Source organism: Camelus dromedarius, chromosome 2 (assembly GCF_036321535.1).
Source record: "Camelus dromedarius isolate mCamDro1 chromosome 2, mCamDro1.pat, whole genome shotgun sequence".
Classification (NCBI taxonomy): domain Eukaryota; kingdom Metazoa; phylum Chordata; class Mammalia; order Artiodactyla; family Camelidae; genus Camelus; species Camelus dromedarius.
In genome coordinates this window covers 27,080,248-27,104,101 of record NC_087437.1, presented here as the reverse complement: position 1 = coordinate 27,104,101, position 23,854 = coordinate 27,080,248, and the positions used below count along the sequence as shown (strand labels likewise).

The following is a 23,854-nucleotide window of genomic DNA, read 5'->3' as shown; positions in this document are numbered from 1 at the left end:
ATAAATTTTGAAGATGTGGTCCCAGTGAAGAAGTAAGAATTGGTCAAAGCAAACCTGTTACAGTTCCTGGTGGATGTGATGAAAGTCAGAAGCTTTCAGAAACTCAGTGAACACACTGACTTACAGCAGAAATTTACCAATCCCAAATTCCCAGGGCAATTCAGAATTCCCACATTAGAGAAATCTGTCCACTAAACAGAGTAGAAAAATACGCACACTGATTAAATGACTGTATTTATAAGTAATAACATAAAAATAGTAAGAAATGGCATTTGAATAGTAAAAATTTATAGTATACTGTTTTAAGCTTCAAACACATTTCCGATTTATGCATATTTTTTGATTTTGTAGAAAACAGGAGCGACAAATGGCCAAACACTATGCAGTATTAAAACAACAGACTAGTTTCTCCGAAGAAGGTAAGTTCATTGACGCGCATGTTATATACAGTTATACCTCAGAAAACTCATATGCTTGATCAAGAGCTAAAACTGGCATATTTAAAAAACAATATTTAAAACTTTCACTTCAGTCAATGCATTGGTTGAAATGGCTCAGAAAATCTGGCTGAAATTTTTAAGCGTTCAACTCACCGTCGTTACTGATTGAAATAAATTAGCAACATCCATAGAGCCCTTCACAGACAGCTGTAAAGAGCTTCTGAGTTCACCGTCTCTCGTTTTATCCAGCACACACTCCATTTTTGTCTTCAAGCTGGGATATGGAAAATCTGCCAAAAACAAATCAGATTCCTGTCTTACAGATGGCCCGGCCCTGTCAGTCGGCTGGCCAGTAAAGCTGTCGTGCTGTTGGTATTGAAGGAGCCCCGACTTTAGCATCAGAAGTTCTGGATTTATACCCCTGCTTTTCTCCTTAGAGGCTGCCCAATTATTTAATCTTTCTAAGCAACGGGCTCCTCCTCTACCACTCAGAGCTATTGAAAAGATACTTAGAGAAGATAGATAGATTGTGTGTGTGTATTTTTAAACTAAATCCCTAGTGCAAAGTTCCTTTGTGTTCAACTGTTTCCTATGAGAACTAAGGCCAGAATGGAATGGAAATCATCATTTTTGTTCTTTCAGCAAAGGAATGTTCTCTTTTTTTAACAAAAGAGAGCCCTCAATTTAATTTAATGAAGGTTCTCATTTTTCTCCCATTAAAAAAAATGTCAGATGAATCAATGCATTTGTAAGAGAGTTTGAAATTTCATTTTAGGAGAGTGGTTTTGGACAATGTAAAACATGTATGTACTTTCATGTGATTCTTTTCCTATTAGATACAAAGCACTTTAAAACAATTTCTTACCAACTTTCCATGGATATTCCAGAAAAAGAGTCAGATGAGGAAGAGCCATCTCATTTTCAACTAGACAAAAAAAATATATCCATTTTTTGTTGTGATTCTAGGATAGCATGTGGAAAGGTAATTAGCTTGTAATTTTTAATACGCTACTCTTTAAAAATCAGTTTGACCTAAAAGTATGAAAGCTATCATGATGAATAAGGCAGCTTGGCTACATGACACATTTAGCTATTTGTCAAAAAGAACTGGTACAGACTTGGCCTTTTAACTTCTACTATACTTTATAATAATGCTTTACATACATTTTATGAAGGTTTATTTTAGTTAAAGCCTTTTACTTAAAAATGTGATAGCTGTATAGTAAGGAAATTTGGAAGCCTTTAAAAACTAAAAAGAATGGGAGAAAATCACTAGAAGTCTCACCCACATCCCAAAAATCATTATTAATATTTATTAATATTTCAATATTACCTAGATCTGCACTGCCAAGTATGGTAGCAAATACTCCACATGGCTATCTAAATTTAAAATAATTAAAATTAAAATGTAATTCTTCAGTCACACTAGTCACATTTCAAATGCTAAACAGCTTGACTAATGGCAACCATATTGCAGGGCAGATACAGAAAAATGTTATGGTAATAAAAGTTCCATTAGACAGCACTGTTCTAGAGTTTTTAAGCACAGGTTTTTGTTAACACACTTGGAATTATATTATAATTGTAATTTTTATCTCTTTTTAACTTAATTATCAAGAATTTTTCCATGATATAATATAGCTTACATTAACATCATTTTAGTATCTATGTACTTTTTCATCTAGTTTATTTAACCATTCCACTGGTATTGGACATAAAGGTTATTAATTCTTTTGCTATGCTAACATTGCTTTGAATATCTTTGTGAATAAATTTATTTTTATATAAGTATAGCTCCTCCGAATAGATCCCTAGAAATTAAGTTTCTGAGACCAGTTTTGTTTCTTTTGGGCGACAAAGAATTTAAGGGGTGACAGTGAACTGAGGTGACTAACAGAATCAAATCCAAATCCTGCCTGAAGGAAGGTCACTTATCCAAACCTCAAATTACTCCTACAAATTACCTTTCAAATTTAATTACCAGCACACAGTGAAAAATAATTAAAAACACAAGTAATCTCAACACCACAACTGAAAACCCAGAGGAAATGTATCTGATAAGAAAAGACCTACAAAGCCTTTAAAAACTGAAGTAATCTAACTCTATTTATGAAAGCAGAAGATTAGCTTAAAGATATATATGGAGGGAACAGAAACCCATAAAGTGACAGACAGGTTTGAAAAGAAAATGAACCTTATAGAAATGAAAAAGGCAACAACTGAAATTAAAAACTTAAAAGATGAGAGTTATATGCAGTTTAGACCCAACTAAAGAGAAAACTGATGACCTGGAAGAAAAGTTAAACAAACAAACAAAACAGAACTATCAAAATTTACCATGGGGACAAAAAAAAGGTAAGGAATACATAAAAGTGTATATAATATGAAAACAGAATGAAGGGTCTAAAATGTATTTGTTCAAAATCCTAGAAGGAGAGGAAAAGATAATCAGGCAGAGGCAGTGTTTGAAGAGATAATGAATGATAATTTTCCAGAATTGATAAAAGAGACCAATTTACAGATTTAAGAATCCCCATGAATCCCAAGCAGGATGAATTAAAAAAAAAATCTTAGACACATCATAGTAAAACTGCAAAACACCAAAGACAAAAAGAAAACCTAAAAATCAGCAGAGGGAAGAAAAAGGTTCTGTTTAGATTTAAAAGAAAGCAGTTAGAAATCAGCCTCCCCAAAGCAACAATGGAAGTCAGAGCAGAATGTCTTCCGTGTGCTGAAAGAAAATAACAATCTAGAAGGCTGTGCCTAGTTAAAATATCTTTCAAGAAAATGTGCTCCAAATAGAAATGGTCTAGCAAAACAGTTTGTCACTAGTAGCTTCTCACTAAAGGAAATTCTAAAGAATGTTCTTTGTGTAGTTGGATGGTCTGAGATTCAAGAAAGATGAAGAGTAAAGAAAGTGTTTATGGAATATATGGATAAAACTAATAGCTGGCTGATAATAATAATAATAATAACAGCTCATGGAGTTTCAAGAAACAGTATAGAATAAAAATGCATGAAAAAATAGTATGTGATTTGGGAAGACAGCTAAATGCAGTTACCGTGTTCTAAAGCCTTTGGTTTAGGAGAAGGGCAAATACATAGCTTAACTTTCAGACTTTGATAAGTTAAGATTGCTTGATAAAATTTTTAGGGTAGCCAGAAAAATAAGAGAAGCAAAGAGTATAACTTCCAAGCTATTGGAGGTAGAGCAAAAAATAGAGTAACTTATTTTAAATACCCGTCAAGAAACAAGAAAGGAGATGGAAAAGGAAAAACACATAACAGGGGACAAACAGAATGTCAGTAGTTATATGTAAGTACTTCAGTTAAAAAACAAAGACTGTCAGACAATTTATAAAAGGAAAAATTCCAACCATATACTGTTTATGAGAGACATAGCTAAAATAAATACAAGATACAAAAAGATTAAATATAAATAAACAAAAATGATGTAGCATAAAAATACCAAACAGCAACACCAGAGGTAGAACACCACTTCATAGTGACAGAAGTTTTAATCCACCAGGAAAGTATAATGTTACAAAATATTTCCCATATTAACCTAGCCTCAAAATATGAAACAAAATTTCACAGAAGTAAAAGGAAAAAAATTTAATCCATAATCATAATGGGATACTTGATAATTATCAAATAATTGATAATTGAGAGGACTATTAGACTGAGGCGGAAAAAGCAGTAATACAATAGAATATTTCAACAACCCATTTCACAAATTTGACCTAATGTTCATGGATTGGAAGATTAAATATTTGAAGGATGGCATTCTTCCCAAATTGATCTATAGATCCGATGCAACCGCAATTCAAATTCTAACAAGATTTGTGTTTTCGGGGAAGGGAGGTCTTGACAAGTTGACGCTGGGATTTACATGGAAATATAAAGAACCTAGAATAGCCAAGACTTTCTTGAAGACGTCGGCTGGGAGGGAGGGGAACATGCTCTATCAGATACTAAGATCTATTACAAAATACAGCAATTAAGACAGTGTAGTGTGGGGCAGAATAAATACAGAAACCCATGATCCAGAATAAAGAGTTCAGAATCAGACTCATGCACACACAGACACCTGATTTATGACAGTGATGGCTGCACAGTGATGGTGAAAGGAAAACCTTTTCAGTGTAGAGTGCTGGGACAATTGAATATCCATATTTTTAATGAAATTGGAAGCATACCTTACATCATGTAAAAATCAGTTCTAATGGATTAAAGACCTAAATGGGAAATGCAAAACTAAAAAGATTATTTTTATATAGGAGAATAGCTTTATTACTTCAGGTTAGGGAAAGGTTTACTAACCAGTTCAATAAAGCAGCATCCATAAAGGATTTGATAAATTGCAATTAAAATCTGAAAGACAAGCCAAGACACTTCGCAGCACATATGATATACGAAGGATAAACTAAATGTATAAAGAATTTTTATAAATCAACACAAAAAAAGTCTACTTAATAGAAAAATCGGCTAAAAAAACCCTAAAAAACTTGACCAATTCTCAAAGGAGAAAATTCAAATGGTCAGTGAACACAGGAAAAGGTGCTCAACCCCATTAGTAACCTGGGAGAGAAAGGAAAGTTGAAACTACAATTACAGATCACTATGTATCTACACTATTGGCAAAAAAAAAAAAAAAAAAAAAAAGGTAAACTCTGATAGTATCAAGTGTTGGAAAGGATACAGAACCACCCTCACTATTATTTGCTTCTAGTGGGAATACAAGTTGGTACAACAACTTGGAGATCATATCTAGTCAAGTGGAACACAGGCACATCTTGGGATTCGGCAGTTCTACCTCTGGGTCCAGCACACATGCATAAGAATGTTCAGAGTCTCATTGCTTGTAAGCCAAAACCAGGGAACAACTCAAATATCCACTCACAATAGAATGGGTCATTAGATAGTGATGAAGTAATGTAACAGAATGCTATACACAAGTAGAAGTTACTGGACTACAGCTACACCGGGACATGTATGAATCTTACAAACATAATGTTGACAAAAAGAAAATTTTTAAAATTCACAATGTATGATTCTATTTATGTAAAATTCAAAATGGGAAAAATTAAACTATTGTTTAGAGATTACAAAAGTGAAAACAACTACTATGGAATCAGACTAGTGCTTACGTCCAGGAAGGAAGAACGCTGACTTTGGGATAGACACCGGGGGCACTTCTGGAGCATCAGCACTGCTCTGTTTCTTGACCCAGATAGTGATAACTTGGGTGTTCACTTCATAATTACTCATTAACAAAATAGCATATTTTAGCACTGATCTGAATGTATGTCATATTTCATAAAAGTGAAAAATGTATTATCTTTCAAAATAAATGGCAACATTTGCATGAAAATTTAAATTGTTTAATGCATCGTTTAGCCCTAGGAATTCTTGTATCTGTTTTATTACAATTTAAAATTAGGAATAAATAGAACTAAACTGAATCTTTAGTTTATTATAAAACATTGTTGAGTACAAATCCATTTCCATATTGAGTATTTTACACAGAAAACAGTTAAACTTGGAGATATAATAAGGAACATCTCTTTGTACTCCTTTCGTAATCTTCCCAGACTCCACTAGTGTTTTGCTCAAATGAATTTCAAGAGGAGCCTTGAATACACCAGATGCTGCAGCTTATTCTGGAGTATACAGTTTATTGAAGTATAATTTACAGTAACGCTCACATTTTTAGATGTACAGCTCTATGAATTTTGACAGTTATGTAATCACTACAATTAGGATATAGAATACCTACATTATGCCACAGCTGGATTTTTTTCAATCTTCTTTTGCTTTTATAGTAATATGTGGATAAGGTAAAAGTAAATAAATAAAAAATAAACAGAATTTTAAAATGAGCAGAAGACTTGAATAGACATTTTTTCAAAGACATACAGATGGCCAATAGGCACATGAAAAGATGCTCAACATTGCTAATCATCAGGAAAATGCAAATTAAAACCACAATGAGATATCACCTCACACCTGTCAAAATGGCTATCATCAAAAAGAACACAAATAACAAATGTTGGTGAGGATGTGGAGAAAAGGGAACCCTTGTACACTGCTGGTGGGAATGTAAAATGGTGCAGCCACTGTGGAAAATAGTATGGAGGTTTCTCAAAAAACTAAAAATGGAACTACCATGTGACCTAGCAATTCCACTCCTGGGTATATATCTGAAAAAAATGAAAACACTAATTTAAAAAGATAGATGCACCCCAATGTTCACAGCAGCATTATTTACACTTGCCAAGGTGTGGAAGCAACCTAACTGTCCATCAACAGATGAATGGATAAAGAAGATGTAATACACACACACACACACACACACACACACACACACACACACCAGAATACTACTGAGCCATAAAAAAGAATGAAATGTTGCCATCTGCAATAAGATGGATGGTCCTTGAGGGCATTATACTAAGCAAAATTAGTCAGACAAAGACAAATACTGTATGATATCACTTACATGTAAAATCTAAAAGATAAAACAAACTAGTAAATATAACAAAGAAAGAAACAGATTGATAGATATAGAGAACAAACTAGTGGTTTCCAGTGGGGGGAGGGGGGGGAGGGGCAAGGTAAGAGGAGGGGATTAAGAAGTACAGACTACTATGTGTGATTAAAGATTGTAAAATCACTGTTGTTCACCTAAAACTTATATAATATTGTAATAACAACTATACCTTAATTTTAAAAAGAAAATACCTCGCATATGATCAGCTCTTCTTAAGTGTTTGCTATGATGATGACTTAAAATATAATCCTGACTGAAGCCTAATTACTGTCATCTATCTTGCCTATTGAGTTAAAAAAAATTTTGTTTCAATAAAAACAAACAACAAAAAACCCTTCCAACAGATATGTAACATCAGACACCTGCCAGAAGGGTTTTATCAAGTTTTCTGCAGGGGCTAGGGACAATCTTCAATGACTCCTAAAGACTGTTCCCTGTTGCTGATACAGAACCAAACATTTAAACTAAGAAATGGTTTGCATTGCTGTCAAGCAAGTGGAGGATGTCTGTTATTGTCACACTCTATGTGTTGTACCTGAAACAGTTAAGTGTCCCTTTATTTTCCGTGGTGTACAGATCGTGAGGAATGAGCTCTTCGAGAAGCACTATAAACACGGAAGCAAGTTTCTGACTTCATTTCCAGATGGCACAACGCAAATATTGTATCCTTTCTTTCAACAAGTTATTTGCACTAGCTTTATTTCTTCATAAAAAGAAAAAGACAAAAAATAGATAGAAAAATATAAAGAAAAAAATAGATATTACCCCCAAATCCTACCACCCAGAGGAAAGCTGTTAACATTTTATACATCTTTCTTTACTTTTTCCTATAAGCAATTATATAGTTCTTTAAAATTAATTTTTCAACAAGTTTTTCATATTTTGTAACTTGCCCTTTTACATAATATGATATATTATACAGTAAATACAATAAATAATAAAGTTATGAGTATTAATATGCAATAAATATAGAGATACAACACCATTTTTATAACCACATGGTATTCCATCATAGGGAGGTACTATAATTGATTTAACCTACCCCCTAATACAGGTCAAAGGTGGTTTCACAATTTGGGGCTGTTATATATAACAGGTAAATAAATGAACAGCTTTGTGCATAATTTGCACATATTTCCTTGAATTGGATACATAGGAATAGAAATTCTATGTAAGAAATTATGGACATTTTAAAGTTTTAATAGATTTTGCCCCTCAGAAAATGTGTACCAGTTTACACATCCATGAGCAGCATGTTATTTTTTAATGCAAAAATTCAATATCCATTTTGTGGAACACTAAGCTATTGATCAGTTGAACTTCTGCCTGATGGCCGGGCCATTTGCTATTTCAACATAAAGGACACAGGAAAGTAAAACAAAACAAAATAATGAAATGAGGAGGACTTTTTTGGTGAACTAAGGGCCTCACTTTTTAAGAGAAAGTCACTTTTAGTCATAGCTGCCTGGATGTTTAGTCAAGCCCCAGGAATAAGCTGTAAAAATAACTTTATTAGTTGTCATTTTCTGCCCTGGCTTTAAATCTTTTTCATTCCCTTGAAGAATATGACTGATTTTCAAAATGATTCAGAATCAATGTTGTTTACTTCACCTCTGGATTTCTGATCAGCTTAGACAGAACTAAATATTAACAGTTAGTGAATTATTCTCAGCATATTTTATTCTTTTTGATGCTATTGTAAATCAAATTATTTTCTTAATTTCATTTTCAAAATGTTCACTGCCAGTGTAAAGAGATATAATTTATTTTTACATATTGATCTTTTAGCCTGTTAGAATTGTTTGTTAATTCTAATACATTGTTTTGTGGATTCCTCAGGATTTTCTAAATACAAGAGCATGTCATCTGCAAGTAGAGATAGTTTTACTTCTTCCATTTCCAATCTGGATGCCTTCATTTCTTTTTCTTTTATAAAAATTTCCTGACTGGAACATCCAGTACAATGTTGAATGGAAGAAGGGAGAGGGGACATTTTTGTTTAGTTCCTGATCTTAGGGAGAAAACATCTAGTCTTTCATCATTAAGTATGATGTTGGCTGTGGATTTTTGTTAGACATTCTTTTCAGGTTGAAGAGGTTCCCTTCTATTCCTAGTTCATTGAGTCTTTATCATAAAAAGGTTTTGTCAAATGCTTTTTCTGTGTTTATTGAGATGATCATCTATTTTTTGCTTCTTATTCTATTAACATAGTACATTTCATTCATTTATTTTTAGACCGCTTTATCATCTCAAAGGGCTCTCTCATAAATTGAATTTATTTCCAGAATAGTCAAAGACCTTTAGAATAACCCAAATGACCTTATCTAATCTCAGCTACCCATCTGGGAACCTAGCCATCATCCGAGTGCCCAACAAGACAAATGGCTTCACTTGTATAGTCCAAGATGACATACCCACTAACCCTGCAATCCTGGCAGTGCTAGATTCTTCTGGCAGAAGTTCCTGCTATCATTCCAATGGAAATGTCTGGTAGGCTTCTAAGTTCCTCCTGCTGCCATTTTGTTTCTTGGATTTTGTGAAATGTTATTTTTCCCTTTTATTTTTTTCAACTTTATTGAGATATAATTGGCATATAACATGTAAGTTCAAAGTGTGCAACATGTTGATTTGATACACTTATATAGTGCAAAATGATTACCACCAAAGCATAAATAGCTAACACATGTATCATGTCACATAATTACCATTTATTTTTTGTGTCAAGAACATTTAAGATACATGCATCCCAATATTCATAGCAGCACTATTAATAACAGGCAAGATATGGAAGCAATCTAAATGTCCATCAACAGATGACTGGATAAAGAAGTTGTGGCATATATGTGTGTGTGTGTATATGTATATATATACACACACAGATATATATGATGAAATACTACAGAGCCATAATATGGAATGAAATCATGCCATTTGCAGCAACATGGTTGGACCAAGAGATTATCATACTTGGTGAAGTAAGTCAGGAAAAGACAAATATCATATGATACCACTTACATGTTAAATCTTAAAAATGACACAATTGAACTTATTTACAACACAGAAATAGACTCACAGATATAGAAAACCAACTTATAGTTACCAAAGGTGGAAGCAGGGGAAGGGATAAATTAGGAGTCTGGGATTAGCAGATACAAACTACTATATATAAAATAGATAAACAACAAGGTCCTAATATATAGCACAGGGAACCATATTCAATAGCTTGTAATAAGCTATAATAAAAAGAATATGAAAAAGAATATATATGTATGTATATATAACTGAATCACTTTGTTGTGCACCAGAAATTAACACAACATTGCAAATTATACTTTAATTTAAAAAGATACACTCAACAACTTTCAAGTATATAATACAGTATTAACTATAATCATTATGCTATATATTAGATCCCCAGAACTTATTCATTTTATAAGTAAAAATTTTATTTTTCCCTTTTAAATGACAAAAATATATTTAAGAAGATTTATTTACATTAATGGTCTTTAGATGGTAATATTCAACTCAGAGAAATTTTTGATTTATATCATTCCATATCCTTCTCAGGGGAAAAATCCTAGGCAACTATGTAAAAGAAAACTCATCATATTTTTTTTATACCAACAGCAAGAAAATATTAACTATATGATTTTAATATTAGGAAAAAACCTCTAAATAAATTATATGGTCACCCTAGGAATTTGAGATATGAACCTAAGCCTCTCTAGAGCCTATGCCTTGATAATGTTAAACTGCCACATCTATGGAAAAAATTTGCAATGGACAACTACTATACTGTGTTGTTACTGTTTGAGATATATTCCTAACAAGCTTCCTATAGCCACCACCACCAATAACATACAAACAAAATCTCTAGAGAAACTAAGATCCTGATCCCATTTTGATTTATTAACTTATATACTCTGTGACTTCATATTATTTCATTTAGCCTGAGAAAGTGAAATTGGGATTCTAACTTCAAATATAATTTAATCTTTTTAAGCTTTTCAGAAAGAGATTCTCTCCCTTTAAATTATTTACAGGTATAACAATCTCATCTTGAGAAACTCTGCCAAAAACTGACAGAGTTTGAACACTCTGCCAGTACTCGAGAAAGTTAAGACACAAAGAGGTATTTGTACTTCTAGTCCAAAACAGAAGTCAATCCATTACCCTCAAGTATACTGGAGAATTTCTACTTATTCTTCAGAGTCAATAACAATTCTAATGCTCTTGGATTTGAAGAATCAATACTGTTAAAATGGCCATACTGCCCAAGGCAATCTACAGATTTAATGCGATCCCTATCAAATTACCCATGACATTTTTCACAGAACTAGAACAAATAATCCTAAAATTTACATGGAATCACAAAAGACCCAGAATTGCCAAACCAATATTGAAGAAAAAGAATGAAGTTGGAGGAATAACCCTCCCAGACTTTAGATAATACTACAGAGCTATAGTAATCAAAACAGCATGGTACTGGCATAAAAACAGACATATGGATCAATGGAACAGAATAGAGAGCCCAGAAATAAACCCAAAGACCTATGGTCAATTAATCTTTGACAAAAGAAGCAAGAATATACAATGGAGAAAAGACAGTCTCTTCCACAAGTGGTGTTGGGAAAACTGGATAGCAGCATGCAAATTAATGAAGTTACAATACTCCCTCACACTATATACAAAAATAAAACTCAAAGTGGCTTAAAAACTTAAATATAATACAGACATGATAAACCTAGAAGAAAACACAGGCAAAAGATTCTCTGACATAAATCTTAGCAATGTTCTCCTAGGGCAGTCTACCCAGCAATAGAAATAAAAGCAAAACTTAACAAATGGGACCTGATTAAACTTACAAGCTTTTGCACACCAAAGAAACCCATAAGCAAAACAAAATGACAACCTACAGAATGGGAGAAAATATTTGCAAATGATGTGACTGACAAAGGCTTAATTTCCAGAATATATAAACAGCTTATACAACGTAATAACAAAAAACTAAACAACCCAATCCAAAAATGGGCAGAAGACCTAAACAAATAATTCTCCAATGAAGACATACAAATGGCCAATAGGCATATGAAAAAATACTCTATATGGCTAATTATCAGAGAAAGGCAAATCAAAACTACAAGGTATCACCTCACACCAGTCAGAATGGCCATCATTCAAAAGTCCATGAATGATAAATGCTGGAGAGGGTGTGGAGAAAACGGAACCCTCCGACACTGCTGGTGGGAATGTAATTTGGTGCAACCATTATGGAAAACAGTATGGAGATTCCTCAAAAGACTAAAAATAGACTTACCATATGATCCAGCAATCCCTCTCCTGGGCATATTTCCAGAGGGAACTCTAATTCAAAAAGATATGTGCACCCCAATGTTCATAGCAGCACTATATACAATAGCCAAGACATGGAAACAACCTAAATGTCCATCAACAGATAACTGGATAAAGAAGTTGTGGTATATTTATACAATGGAATACTACTCAGCCATAGAAAAGAATAAAATAATGCCATTTGCAGCAACATGGATGGACCCAGGCCCAGAGATCATCATTCTAAGTGAAGTAAGCCAGAAAGAGAAAGAAAAACACCATATGATATCACTCGTGTGTGGAACCAAAAAAAATAAAAGGTCACTATGAACTTATCTACAAAATAGAAACAGACTCACTGACATAGTAAACAATCTTATGGTTACCAGGGGATAAATTTACAAGTTTTAGATTTGCAAATGTTAGCCACTATATATAAAAATAGACTAAAATAAGCAAACAAGTTTCTTCTGTATAGCACAGGGAACTATATTCAATATCTTATAATAACCTTTAATGAAAAAGAATATGAAAATGAATATATATGTATATGCATGACTGGGACACTGTGCTGTACAGCAGAAACTGACACATTGTAACTGACTATACAATTAAAACAATTCTATATTACATGTGGTAGGGCATGATATTAATCGTCACCAGATGGTCACTGGCTTCTAGAACTTTTCCCCTACCAGTGAAGCCCTCTGACCCACCAGCTGAAATCCTGTGCCCTCTGATGTGACTCCCTGATGCTCTCTTAGCCCCTCTAGCTGCCTTATGTAGCAAACCCACATCCCCTGCTGGACTGAAGTTCACCCTGAATCTTTACCACTACATAACATGTTACCTGTACACAGGATAGACTCAAAGAAAGTTTATTAAATAAAAAATTCCTCAAGATAATTTTAGCCCAATGTTATTTTAACCCACATAGCAAGATAAAACTAAATCTCCCTCTTCCCAGATACAATTAAGTTAATCACCTCAATTTCTCACTTGTACTTTTGCTATAAGATTACTGCCACTAACCAAAACTGAGAAAATAAGATGTGAATTATCTTACTCTAGCTGGCCCTCAAAGCCAATTCATCTTGTTGAAAAAAATAATTTATTATCAAATTAAGCCACTACTATACCTGTTCGCTCTCCTCAAGAAAGAGATGGTGATCCAAGATGGAAAAAGGTGAGAGCGTGAGAAGGAGCTAACTGAGTAGAAAGGCGCTCACTAGTGCTGCTAGATCTGACAGCTCAGGGCTGTATTTGTAGGTACTGTAGCAAAATGTGGCATTAGCGACTCTAAGAGATTGGGGAAGCCTCTTTGGTCTCTGTTCCCCCTTCTGCTCCACTACAGAGCTCTTCTGAACAACAGTGATGTCAGAGATGTTCCCTGAGCCTCTCCTGCCCACACCTGGTCCTGATGAGAGGCCTCCTGAAGGACTCCTCCCCACCCCCAGTTGTTGGGTATTATTAGAAAACTGCTCTCTGTACTGAGGTCAGTTCGGCCTTCCCCAGACTTATTCCCACTGGCCTTCATTTTGGCACAGTCTAAGCACTGGTCTTCTCCCCTCTTTCAGGAAGAGCCTCTTTTCCTGTATTTCTTCTCATCCAGACAACCTTTCTGCCCCCTCTTCATCCTCCCCAGCACATCATTTTCCATCCTGGTTCCATCCTTTGGATCCATCTTGGTTTATCAGCAGGTCTTGAATTATATCCAGCACTTCAAATTAATATAGAATTCGGCCACAGTGTTATCACTCCTAAGATTACCTGAGGTTCTCCACTATTCATAATGCTATTGGCTAGTATAAACTGCTACTCCCCTTGGTTAGCAAATGACAAGGCTAGTTTCACGGCTGAATTATAATGGTACTGTTTCTGATTTTTAATTTCCTTTCTGCCCAGGGTATACATCAATATCTTGGGCGGTCAATATTCAGATCAAGCTGGCAACAGAATAAGGGCTTGGAATTGGTCAAGTTCTGTCACTTCCTCACCCTTTGTTTCATTTAAACCTGTCTTTCTGGCTTTGAACCATTATGTTGGAATCCGCATCTTAGAACAAGACAAGATTTCAATCACTTTTCTAGCAATGGGCCAACAGGCAAGAATCAGTGTCGGAACCAAAGTGAAGGTAGGTACATTTTTTTAAAACAGTTTAAACTATTTAGAATAATAAGAGTAAAATTATGTTATTACTGATAGATTATACTTGTGTGTAATTTACTGTGCACTACTGTGAATTCTGGAATTCAGTGAAAAAATACTGAAAGTTTCATATGGATTTGAGGCAGCCTTACAGTTTCTTCTTCCTTAGAAATTCCTTTTAGTTCAGACTTGATTCATAACACATTTAATGAGTGTTCCCTCTGTGACTGAGTAGTGCAGCTTTGGGGATTTGGTTTTAGGATTTTGTGTTTTGTTGGGTTTTCTGTGTGCTCTAGCAGAAAGCCCCTGGCTTTCTCTCCTGGCTCTGTCAGGAGAGCTGGGTTCTGACCCTGCATCTCCACTTGGTGTCCAGGAGGGCATTAGAAACTTAACAGAGCAAAATGAGATTTGAAAGCTCGCTCTACTTTCTGCCTTCTCCATCTCAGAAAATGGCATCTGCATTCTTTCAGTTGCTCAAATCCAAAACTCTGGAGTAGTTACCCTGCTCTCAGTTTTACAACCCCACATCTTTTATCTGCAAGTCCTGTAAACTCCAACATATCTCCAGACTCCTGCACTCCTTGCATCCTTCACTACTGTCACCTTTGTCTGCCTCATGTACCCAATATGCCTCTTGTTAGAATTATTACAATAGCCTTTTACTGAGTTTCCCACCTTCCAGTCTTCCTAAAGTCTATTCTAACGTGAAAGTGGGAGTGATACTTTGAAAACATAAGTCTAGTCAAAACTATCTAGTGACTTCTAATCCTATTCAGGGTAAAAGCCAAGATCCTGACTTGCAATACCACATGTGATCTGGACTCTCTTCTTTTAACATTCCCTTGTTTCCTACCCACTCTACTCCAACCACACTAGCCTTTCTGCTGTGCTAGACAATACTAGGCATGTCCCTGCCACAGGGCCTTTGCACTTACTATCCCCTCAACTTAAAATGTTCCCCCTGCCCCATTTAGCACATAGTTGCTACACTTCCTTCAGTTTTCAAAGTCCTTTCCTGACACCCTGTGTAAATTCGCAGCCCCCCTACCCCCACCTCCACCCTGATACTCTGTGAGTGCCTCTTTGGCCATATGTATGTCACAAATTCTAATATGTAATGCTTTCATTTTCCCCCCCTAGTTTATAGTTTCTATTTTGATTTCTTCAACTCAGTAGTTATCAAATTTTCAAATAGTTTCTTAAAGTTTACTACCGCCTTTCTTGTTAATTTCTAAATGGTCAAGGAATATAGCTTACAATTTTTTCTGCTATTTAAAATGTATTCATTTTTTCTTGGTGGTTGATGACATAATCTATGACTGCTCCATGTATATTTGACCCTCCAAAAGGTGTATTACTTTTTGGCACAAAATTGTATATGTCTAATTGTTCTATTCACACTTCTCTCTCTATTCTTTTTGTCTTGTTGGTTTATTTCTGAGAGATGTGTAAAAGCCTCCCAACATGATGGTGAATCTGTTCATGTTTCCTACTATTTCTATCAGGTTTTGCTTTATATGTCTTGAAGCTCTGTGGTTAGAAAATTAAAGGGGTCGACTGTGTTCGTGGTGAGGTACAGCCCTCATCCCTGGGCCAGCTCACTTAGCTGCCCTGCAGCTGAGCCCACTACATGACTCTGTGTCTCAGCGAGTTTTGTTATTCTGAAAAAATTTTAGTATCATCAGTATTATTTCCAATTTCCCTTTAAAATAATGGTCTTTGCCTTAAATGCTATTTCCTATGATGTAAAATTGCCACACATGCTCTCTTCCAGTTAGCATTGGCTTTGTACATTTTTTTCATCCTTTGATTTTCAACCGTTTTATGTAGCTTTGATTTAGATGTGTCTCTGGCAAACAGCATATAACTGGATTTTGTTGCTTTCCTCAACCTGACAGACTCAATCTTTTAATATGTTGTGTTTTAATGGTTATTCTAACATTGTTAACATATCTTTTTTTCTGTATGCATAGAGCTAAGATCTGAATCCTCCAGATATGTCTTTTCCTTGACAACAACAATTCTCTCAAATCCGTAGGAAAATAATAACACTATATATATATATATATTCTAAGACCTTTCTCTGGCTACTAACTCTGTTTCTTTGAGTATTAGTACCTCTGATAGATAAACCTGGTGCCTCTCGTTGGGCATCCCCATTCTCCCACATTCTGCCAGCTGTGGAGAGTGGTACGGGCCATTGAGGGGTGGAAGGCGAGCCCCAGCAGCCAGCCTCAGCCTGGGGGCACCGTGGCTCACACAGAGGGCAGGGCAAGGGCTGCCTCCCACCCGACCATCCTCAGGTCTTCCTTAGGGCCCCTCCTCCTTCCACTGCTGTTGACTTTGAGCTCAGAACGTGTGTGCTTTCTCTCTCTATGGATGTGGTCCCAGCTGCTTCTCAATTTTCAGGAATTCCTTAAGATTACTCCTGTTGATGAGTATCTTGCCTATTTTCTAGAACTATTATCGATGTACTCTCTAAAAACACTTTCTGCCATTTTATGGGATTTGGGATTGAGGGAAAACTAAAAATGGTGATCCATTTTCAGTACTCAGCCATCTCATCCTCCTCTCCCCACTTCCTCCCTCCCTCCCATCCTCCCTCCCTTCTTTCCAATGTGGGGAGAGATGAAAATGCAGGAAGATACTGCAAATTCTTGGATCTCTGGCAGGTAAGTGATCACTCTGCTTGCAGGAGGTAGTAGTTGGGTTTGCATTTAGCCCGCCCCACTGAGGCTACGTGCCCCAGTGAGACTGGTCCTGAAGCCCCAGCCTGGAAACACCTCCGGCTAACAGACCTTCACCTTCCTGCAGCTGCAACGGGACAGCATCGGCCTGAATCACCGAAGGCTGTGAGGGAGTGGGGAGAGCAGAGGACAAGGAAGGGTCTTGGGGAGGTTAATGTGGACCTGCCTCCTGGAAGAAGGGGCACATTTTAGGAGGAAGAACGGTGTTTTAGTCCTTTTGGTCCTTCTGAAAAGCCCAGCTCAGGTGCTAGCCTCTCTGGGGAAGGCTGCCCCTCAGGGCCTTCCCAGCTCCAGGCCAACACGCACCGTGCTGTCCACATTGGGCCTTTCCCAGAGACCTGCCTGCAGCATCTCTGTGTTCCCGTCATATGCTGCTAAATGACGTGAACAAACTACACATTTGAAAGAAATTATCCAAATTCTTTTTGGTCTGGCCTGTCCTAGTCTCTCAGATCTCCACAGCATTTCAGCTCATACCCATTCAGGTTTGAATTTCCAGTACTGCCCCTGTTTATAGATAATTAGACTCAAGAAGGAATCCAACCCCAAATTCGTGCTGCCTCTGGTTCCATCTCCTCCCATCTCCTGGTTCCACAGTCACATTTCCACCCTTGGACCCTGAGTTTCCTTTTCTTTCTCTTTGCTGAAAAGCTAGAGAACCCTGAGGAGATCCCAGCGCTCCGGTACCTGAATGGAGATGATCTTCTTCTGCTGGCCAGTTTAATAAAGATCCGACGCCTGTTTCATAAACTTGAAGGATGTGTGAATTTCCCCTCCAGCCAGGTTTGGGAAAAATTAAAGCAACCTTCCTACCTTTCTTCACTTTCTGTAAAACTAATTGCCCTTTGTCACAATTCTGGTATAAAGCAAGACACAATAAAAACAATAGCAGCTATGATAAATGAGAACATTTAACTAAGAATAATGGTGCTTTCATTTGTTTTGTCGAGTTTTTCTCGGAGCAGGGGGTGTGGGGGGCGGGTTTCAAGTAAAGTGTATATGACTAGGAAATACCAAGAAATGTGCTGTATTACAAATTTAGAGCACATCCCAAGTCCTCACTGGTTTGCATTCTTAGTTGGAAAATGAAACAACTCACTTTCGGGGCAGCAGAGAACGAGCAAGTGAGCAGAAGTGTCCCCATCGGCCAGAGTTCCGTCAGGAAAACAGACAGCGGAAGGTACCAGGTGCTTCCACCCAAAGGCTGGGGAAGTGAAGGTCAAGGAACACCCCTGCTGGCTTCCAGGAAAACTGGAAGTGAGGGAATCTCAGGAAGCCACGAAGGGCCATCAAGGGAGACAGTGGCAGGAGCTCCTCAGAGGAGCGGCAGCCTCACATTTCAGTGCAGGCAACAAACAAACGACTGCATCCCTGAACGTCCACCTTCCCGCTGCTGGTGGACGACGGCTGCTGCTCCTCTCCACCTCCCAAACCTCAGGCAGGTGCCTCTCCCTGGGGAATCATAACAGGCTCCCACTGGGAAAGGATTATGGGACAGTATGTGTTTCCCCTTCCCAGGGGTGGGAGGAGGGATGCTGCTGAATTTGCAATGACAGCCCAGCACAGCATCCTCTGCTCAATGATAACGTTGCCTTAGAGCACAAGGAGTTGAGAGGTGGACGTGGAGAACCCTAAAGACGTCCTTGAAGCACCACACCCTGCCCTCTCTTGAGCCTCCCCAACTTCTCGGCTCCCTGTTCTCTAGAAGAGAGAGAAATGTAGTTGGAGGGGCCATCCCTTAAAGTGATTAACAAACTTGGTGCCAGTGTGTAGCAAGAGGGATTATGCCCATCCACCGGTGATTCACCAGTCAGTGCAAGGTGCTAAATCATGTTGTTTTCCCACTAAAAGCCTGCTGAGGAAGTGCGGGGAAGGGACCGGACAGCGCGGCTAAGCCTGGGGTATCCCACCCATGGAGGGCTGAGCCCCAGGCAGCAGGAAGGAGCTAAGCTACTGGGAGACAGGAGGCTGGTTCTTGGTACTAATCCAGTCACCACCTTTTTTAAAATTTTAAGCTGCCTTTGATTAGCTTACTTTTTAGGAACTGTTCTAACACTGAGGATTCGACTGCCTTATTTTGTCATTTCCACTCTTGCTAATCTCCACTGCTGTCTTTGTTTAAAAAACAAAAAGGTTCTTAGACTCCTATCTTGATCAGTGCTAGGTCGCTCTCTTTGCCTTTTGCCTCTTCCTTTTCATTGACAAGTGAGATTTTATTTTTCTATCAGGTGAAGGAAATATCTAATTAGTTGAGCTAATATGTTTCAGTACAGCTCTAAGCAAACAGCATACTTCAGGACAAGTAACAGTCACAACAATCACATCATTAAAAACTATTTTGGGGGTGCTGGACCCTTGGTAGATACTGGATAAGGCCTTGATTAACTGGAGATTGGCAGGATAATGAGACATCTTTTACCAATGTTGCTTAAAGTTTAACAACAGAATGTTATTTAAAATTATCTTAATGATTATTATGTATAATAAGAGAATTTATGTTGCTTCTTTAAAAATGTATTAAAAATTAAAGTGTTTTCAAGTGAAAAACATTAATATCCATAACTATCTATTAGGGTTATATTTCAAGGCAGTTATATTTATTTAAGAGATTCAGTTAAAAATGACAATAATAATAAATCTTTTTTTGAGTATCTATATATACCAAAACTGCACTGGAATATGTCATAGATTTTATATATCTGCATTTCCACATGCCTGTTTCAGGTAGTATCAGTTTTGAATAATCTACTCTGTTAATTTAGGGGGTTCCCCCCATTTTTCACAAAAACTGCTTCAAAAAAAATTGAACTCTTCAAGCCATAAAGCTGTCATATAGCAATATTGCATAAATTGACAGAGAAGAAAACGTTAAATGTGTAGGTTTTTCCTGATGAAAATGTTGAAGAAGTTACTGATGTACTTAGAGCCTAGAGTAGTACTACAAATCCTCGTCTCTGATTCCTCATCTCAGCAACACGACCTTCATTTCTGTTTATGCATATTTTAAATGTTATGTATACACTTCTGGACAGATAAAACGGTCACCTCTGAGAAGGTACATGTCTGCACTTCACAGTAACTGATGAGTAAAGAAATGAAAACCTTTTGCTCCAGGTGAAGCTGGCAGCAAAGTGAGCCGGCAAAGCCTTGCGGGGTTGAGACGTGAGAGGCACGTCCAGCATGTGGGCCTGCGCGCAGCTCCAATGGTGCACGAGCAGGAAACACTTTTCCTGCTAACAAAAGCCATACCGACTCATTGTAGAAATGCTGGAAGATTACAGAAAAGCACAGTTGCCCCTTGAACAACATCCTCCGCACACTAAAAACAAAAACAAACCCCCCTGCAAATCATTTAGAGTCATCCGTTCCTACCTGCTGTTCCTGGGCATCCGCCATTCCTCCGTAGCCACGGTTCCTCTGTATCCGCAGTTCCGCATCCGCGGATTCAACACGCTGGGGATCGCGTAGCCTGTGGTACTATGGTTGAAAAAAAATCCTAGTACAGGCGGATCTGCGCAGCTCAAACCCCTGTTCTCAAGGGTCAACTGTGTAAAGTATAAAGATTTTATTTTATTTAAGTATAACTGACCTGCAACACTGTTAGTTCCAGGTGCACTATCTACGATTCGGTATTTCTGTGCATTACAAAGTGATCACAACTGAAGCATAATGATTTTAAAAGCATTCGTAATTTCACAGATGGAGACAGCCATTTCTAATATTGTGCCTTCTTTCCAGTCCTTTTTCTATATTTGTGTATGGTTGTGGTTTTGGAAAAAACAACAAAAAACCTTTCAAGCAGGGGAAGAGGGTAATTAGTCATTGCCAATAAGAATTTTGAAACACAGGAAGAAAACTGAATTTCTACTCCCCAAAGAAAGCTGTAGAAAATTAAATTAGAGAGCTACAAAATAAGCTAAGTAAATGCACCGTATTTGTTCGTAAAGTGGAAACAAATCTCTCATGGAAATGTTGGTATTTCCGTTTTTACTGGTAAATTTACTACCAGTTTATTAAAAATGAGTGAATGAATAAATAAGCAAAAGCTTTTATTAGAGTCTAAGTTGTTTTAATAGATGTATCTAAATAAAAGTGGTAACGTTTGAGATGCCAACCACATCGAGAAGCAAATATACTTTAATAGTAATTTATTAAAAACATGGAAATGCATTTTTTCCCCAACTATGTTAGAAAATACACAAAGGGTAATTTAAAAAAAGATTTTACTTCAAGTTATTTGTCCTGATGATTCTGTTGTCTCCTCTTCCTGGAAGACAACAAATGTCATGGATTTTGTTTAGGCTCCAACTCATTCCAGAAACAATGTAAGGAATCTTTTAGGCATATAGCCAATATAGAAAAAGAAAGTACTTTTAAAACAGGTGAATATAGTTGAGGTAATAAGCAAATAATATGAAATGAGGAGTAAAATTTTTTCCAAAAAGCATCACTTTGACAAAGCCTAAATCCCCTCACTAAAGTTGGCCTGAGACAACCTATAATGAAAAGATAACCAACAAGCTAGTGGATCTTCCTTAAATTATATGTTTCCTTGGAGGGAGTGCTCTGTGTCAGTTTTTCCTCCATGACACAGAGTGAAATCCAGGAATTAGGAATACCTTGGTTTGAGCCAATCTGAAAAATCAAAAGCAGATGATAAAAAGGCTTATGCGTGTCCAGAGCCAGGAAGAGACCCACAGAAGTTTCTCTGTCACACCTTGTGGTGACCCAACACTGAATAATGCACAGAGGAGTCTAGGAGGGAAACAACTCCTCTGTTCGCCTCCACTTTTTGCATGCTTGCTCCATAGTACTGGGAAATGAAAGCGACAGTGTAACATCCATCCAGACTCTTCAGAGATGATGCCCTATCAAGTCATTTTTCAGATAACACAGAGGCTTCTCCTGTGTCAAATTATTAAGCAAAGTGACAACACTCTGGAAAAGTAATCAGCCTCTGGTTTTCTTGTTTACATGAAAACATATTAGCACCTGACGAATGTTAAATGAATGAATGAATGACATGAAATCTCTACCAGGGATGATATACAAGGCCAGGGAGCAAAATTCTCAGTGTCCCTCCGCTGTTCTATTGGTGCTTGATGGCTGAGTTTGAAAATAGACTAAAATTGACTCAATTCAAAGTCTAGATCCCGCTTCAATCAGTTTGTGGAAAACCTGGTTTTCTTGAGCTGAGCTGCCACAGATTACAAACTTCTATCAAAAATGCAGCTGGCACGCTCCAAATTGAATGTGTTAATAAACCAAGTTTTCATTCCAGATCTAGAGTTCACTCCATTCATTCTTTTGCTCATCTGTTTAATAAACATTTATTCAGTGCCTACTTTGTGCCAAGCACTAGTGATGAAAAGCTAAAAATCACAGTTCCCTATCCTCAGAGAAAAGGAGACACAAAAAGAAACCATGACCAGTGAGGTAAACGCAGAGGTAGAAAGAAGTACAGGCAGCACCAAAAATAGAGCACCTATCCCAGCCCAGGAGCCAGATGTCATGTGGGGTGAGGGGAGGAGGCGGAGTCACAAAAGTGAGCAAGTCAACTGACCAAGCTCAGAATAATCACAGGATTTCCCCCTAAAAGCAACTAGTAATCCTTGAGTAGGTCCACGGGCTGCAGGAATCACAGGTGATTCAAATGAAGCCCAAAAGTCACAGGTGCCCAGATGATGAGTAAATGAATATACGCTCAGCCCCTTTAAGGAGCTTTCCACACCATCAGATTAGCAAGAACGGACCAGAGATGACTTGAGCAAATCCTACCCCTGACCAAGCACTTACAGAAGCCACAGTGACCTCCAGAAGCATGGAGAAAGAGGGGCAGGGGTCACAGGTTTCACTCCAGGCATTGAAGGTAGAGGGGCTCCTATCCAAAGAGAAAGATTCAGTGTGGATGGAATTAGTACATGAGATCTTGGGACATCTCAGAAGGGAACAGACAGCATTGCACAGAGCACCTATTCAGAATACTCTCCAGGTCCTCAACTTTCACCTGCTTCTATAGTGCATCAGTGGGACGGTGAACATCAGAGAAGTGACAGAAAAGGGTAACAAGTTTGCCGAGTAGAGAAAGCATCCAGGTGTACATTCATTCATTCAATAAAAATTTGGCACATGGCAGCCATTATACATGGGGATAGCCCCGTGGGGTTTATATCCCAGTGAGAAAAACCTCAATAGCGTTGGGAGACCAGAAGGGAGAGTTCTCACACCCTGCAACATAGCAGAGCCCAACAAGGAGACTTCTTTCCTGGCAAGGACTCAGCCACTGAAAAGCCATGGACTCTTTATTTATTATACCCTCCCAACCTTTCCCTCTCTATAAAAAAGTTCTCCTTCCCTTGCATGTATGAGGTGGGCTGGGGGGGGGGGGGTGCTTGCACATGGCTCACCACATTTGCAGACCCTGAACTGCAATTATTCACTGATCCCAAATAAACCCATCTTTCCTGGAGAAATATCTGGCAGTCTATTTATTTCAGGTCAACATCTGTAATGCACACAGGTAATATTTATTTATCTAAAAATATGCACTATATTTTCCTGTGTTCATATTACCTGGCTTCTTTTCTAAATGCCCAAATCAGGCAGTAATACTATATACTTCCAAGCTTTGACAA

The 23,854-nt window shown here is 37.3% G+C and overlaps 1 protein-coding gene and 1 long non-coding RNA gene across 3 annotated transcripts in view; one reads left to right on the top strand and one right to left on the bottom strand.

The window, feature by feature from the left end:
* ERICH6 (glutamate rich 6) overlaps positions 1-18,134 on the top strand; it is a 31,236-nt gene extending 13,102 nt beyond the window's left edge. The window contains exons 9-14 of the mRNA XM_031457801.2: positions 352-419; positions 1,277-1,422; positions 7,570-7,655; positions 9,328-9,483; positions 14,230-14,458; positions 17,871-18,134. Of these exons, the coding sequence (XP_031313661.2) occupies positions 352-419; positions 1,277-1,422; positions 7,570-7,655; positions 9,328-9,483; positions 14,230-14,458; positions 17,871-18,134 (949 nt within the window). The remainder of the gene's footprint in view (positions 1-351; positions 420-1,276; positions 1,423-7,569; positions 7,656-9,327; positions 9,484-14,229; positions 14,459-17,870) is intronic.
* LOC135322621 (uncharacterized) lies at positions 418-20,833 on the bottom strand. 2 transcript variants are annotated; one of them, XR_010383273.1, is made up of 4 exons: positions 20,592-20,833; positions 7,529-7,696; positions 1,306-1,365; positions 418-730 (listed from the first exon to the last, which is right to left on the bottom strand). It is a non-coding gene; the product is annotated as an uncharacterized LOC135322621 (long non-coding RNA). The 2 variants fall into 2 exon arrangements; XR_010383275.1 differs by lacking the exon at positions 7,529-7,696.
* Positions 20,834-23,854: the final 3,021 nt, after the last annotated feature.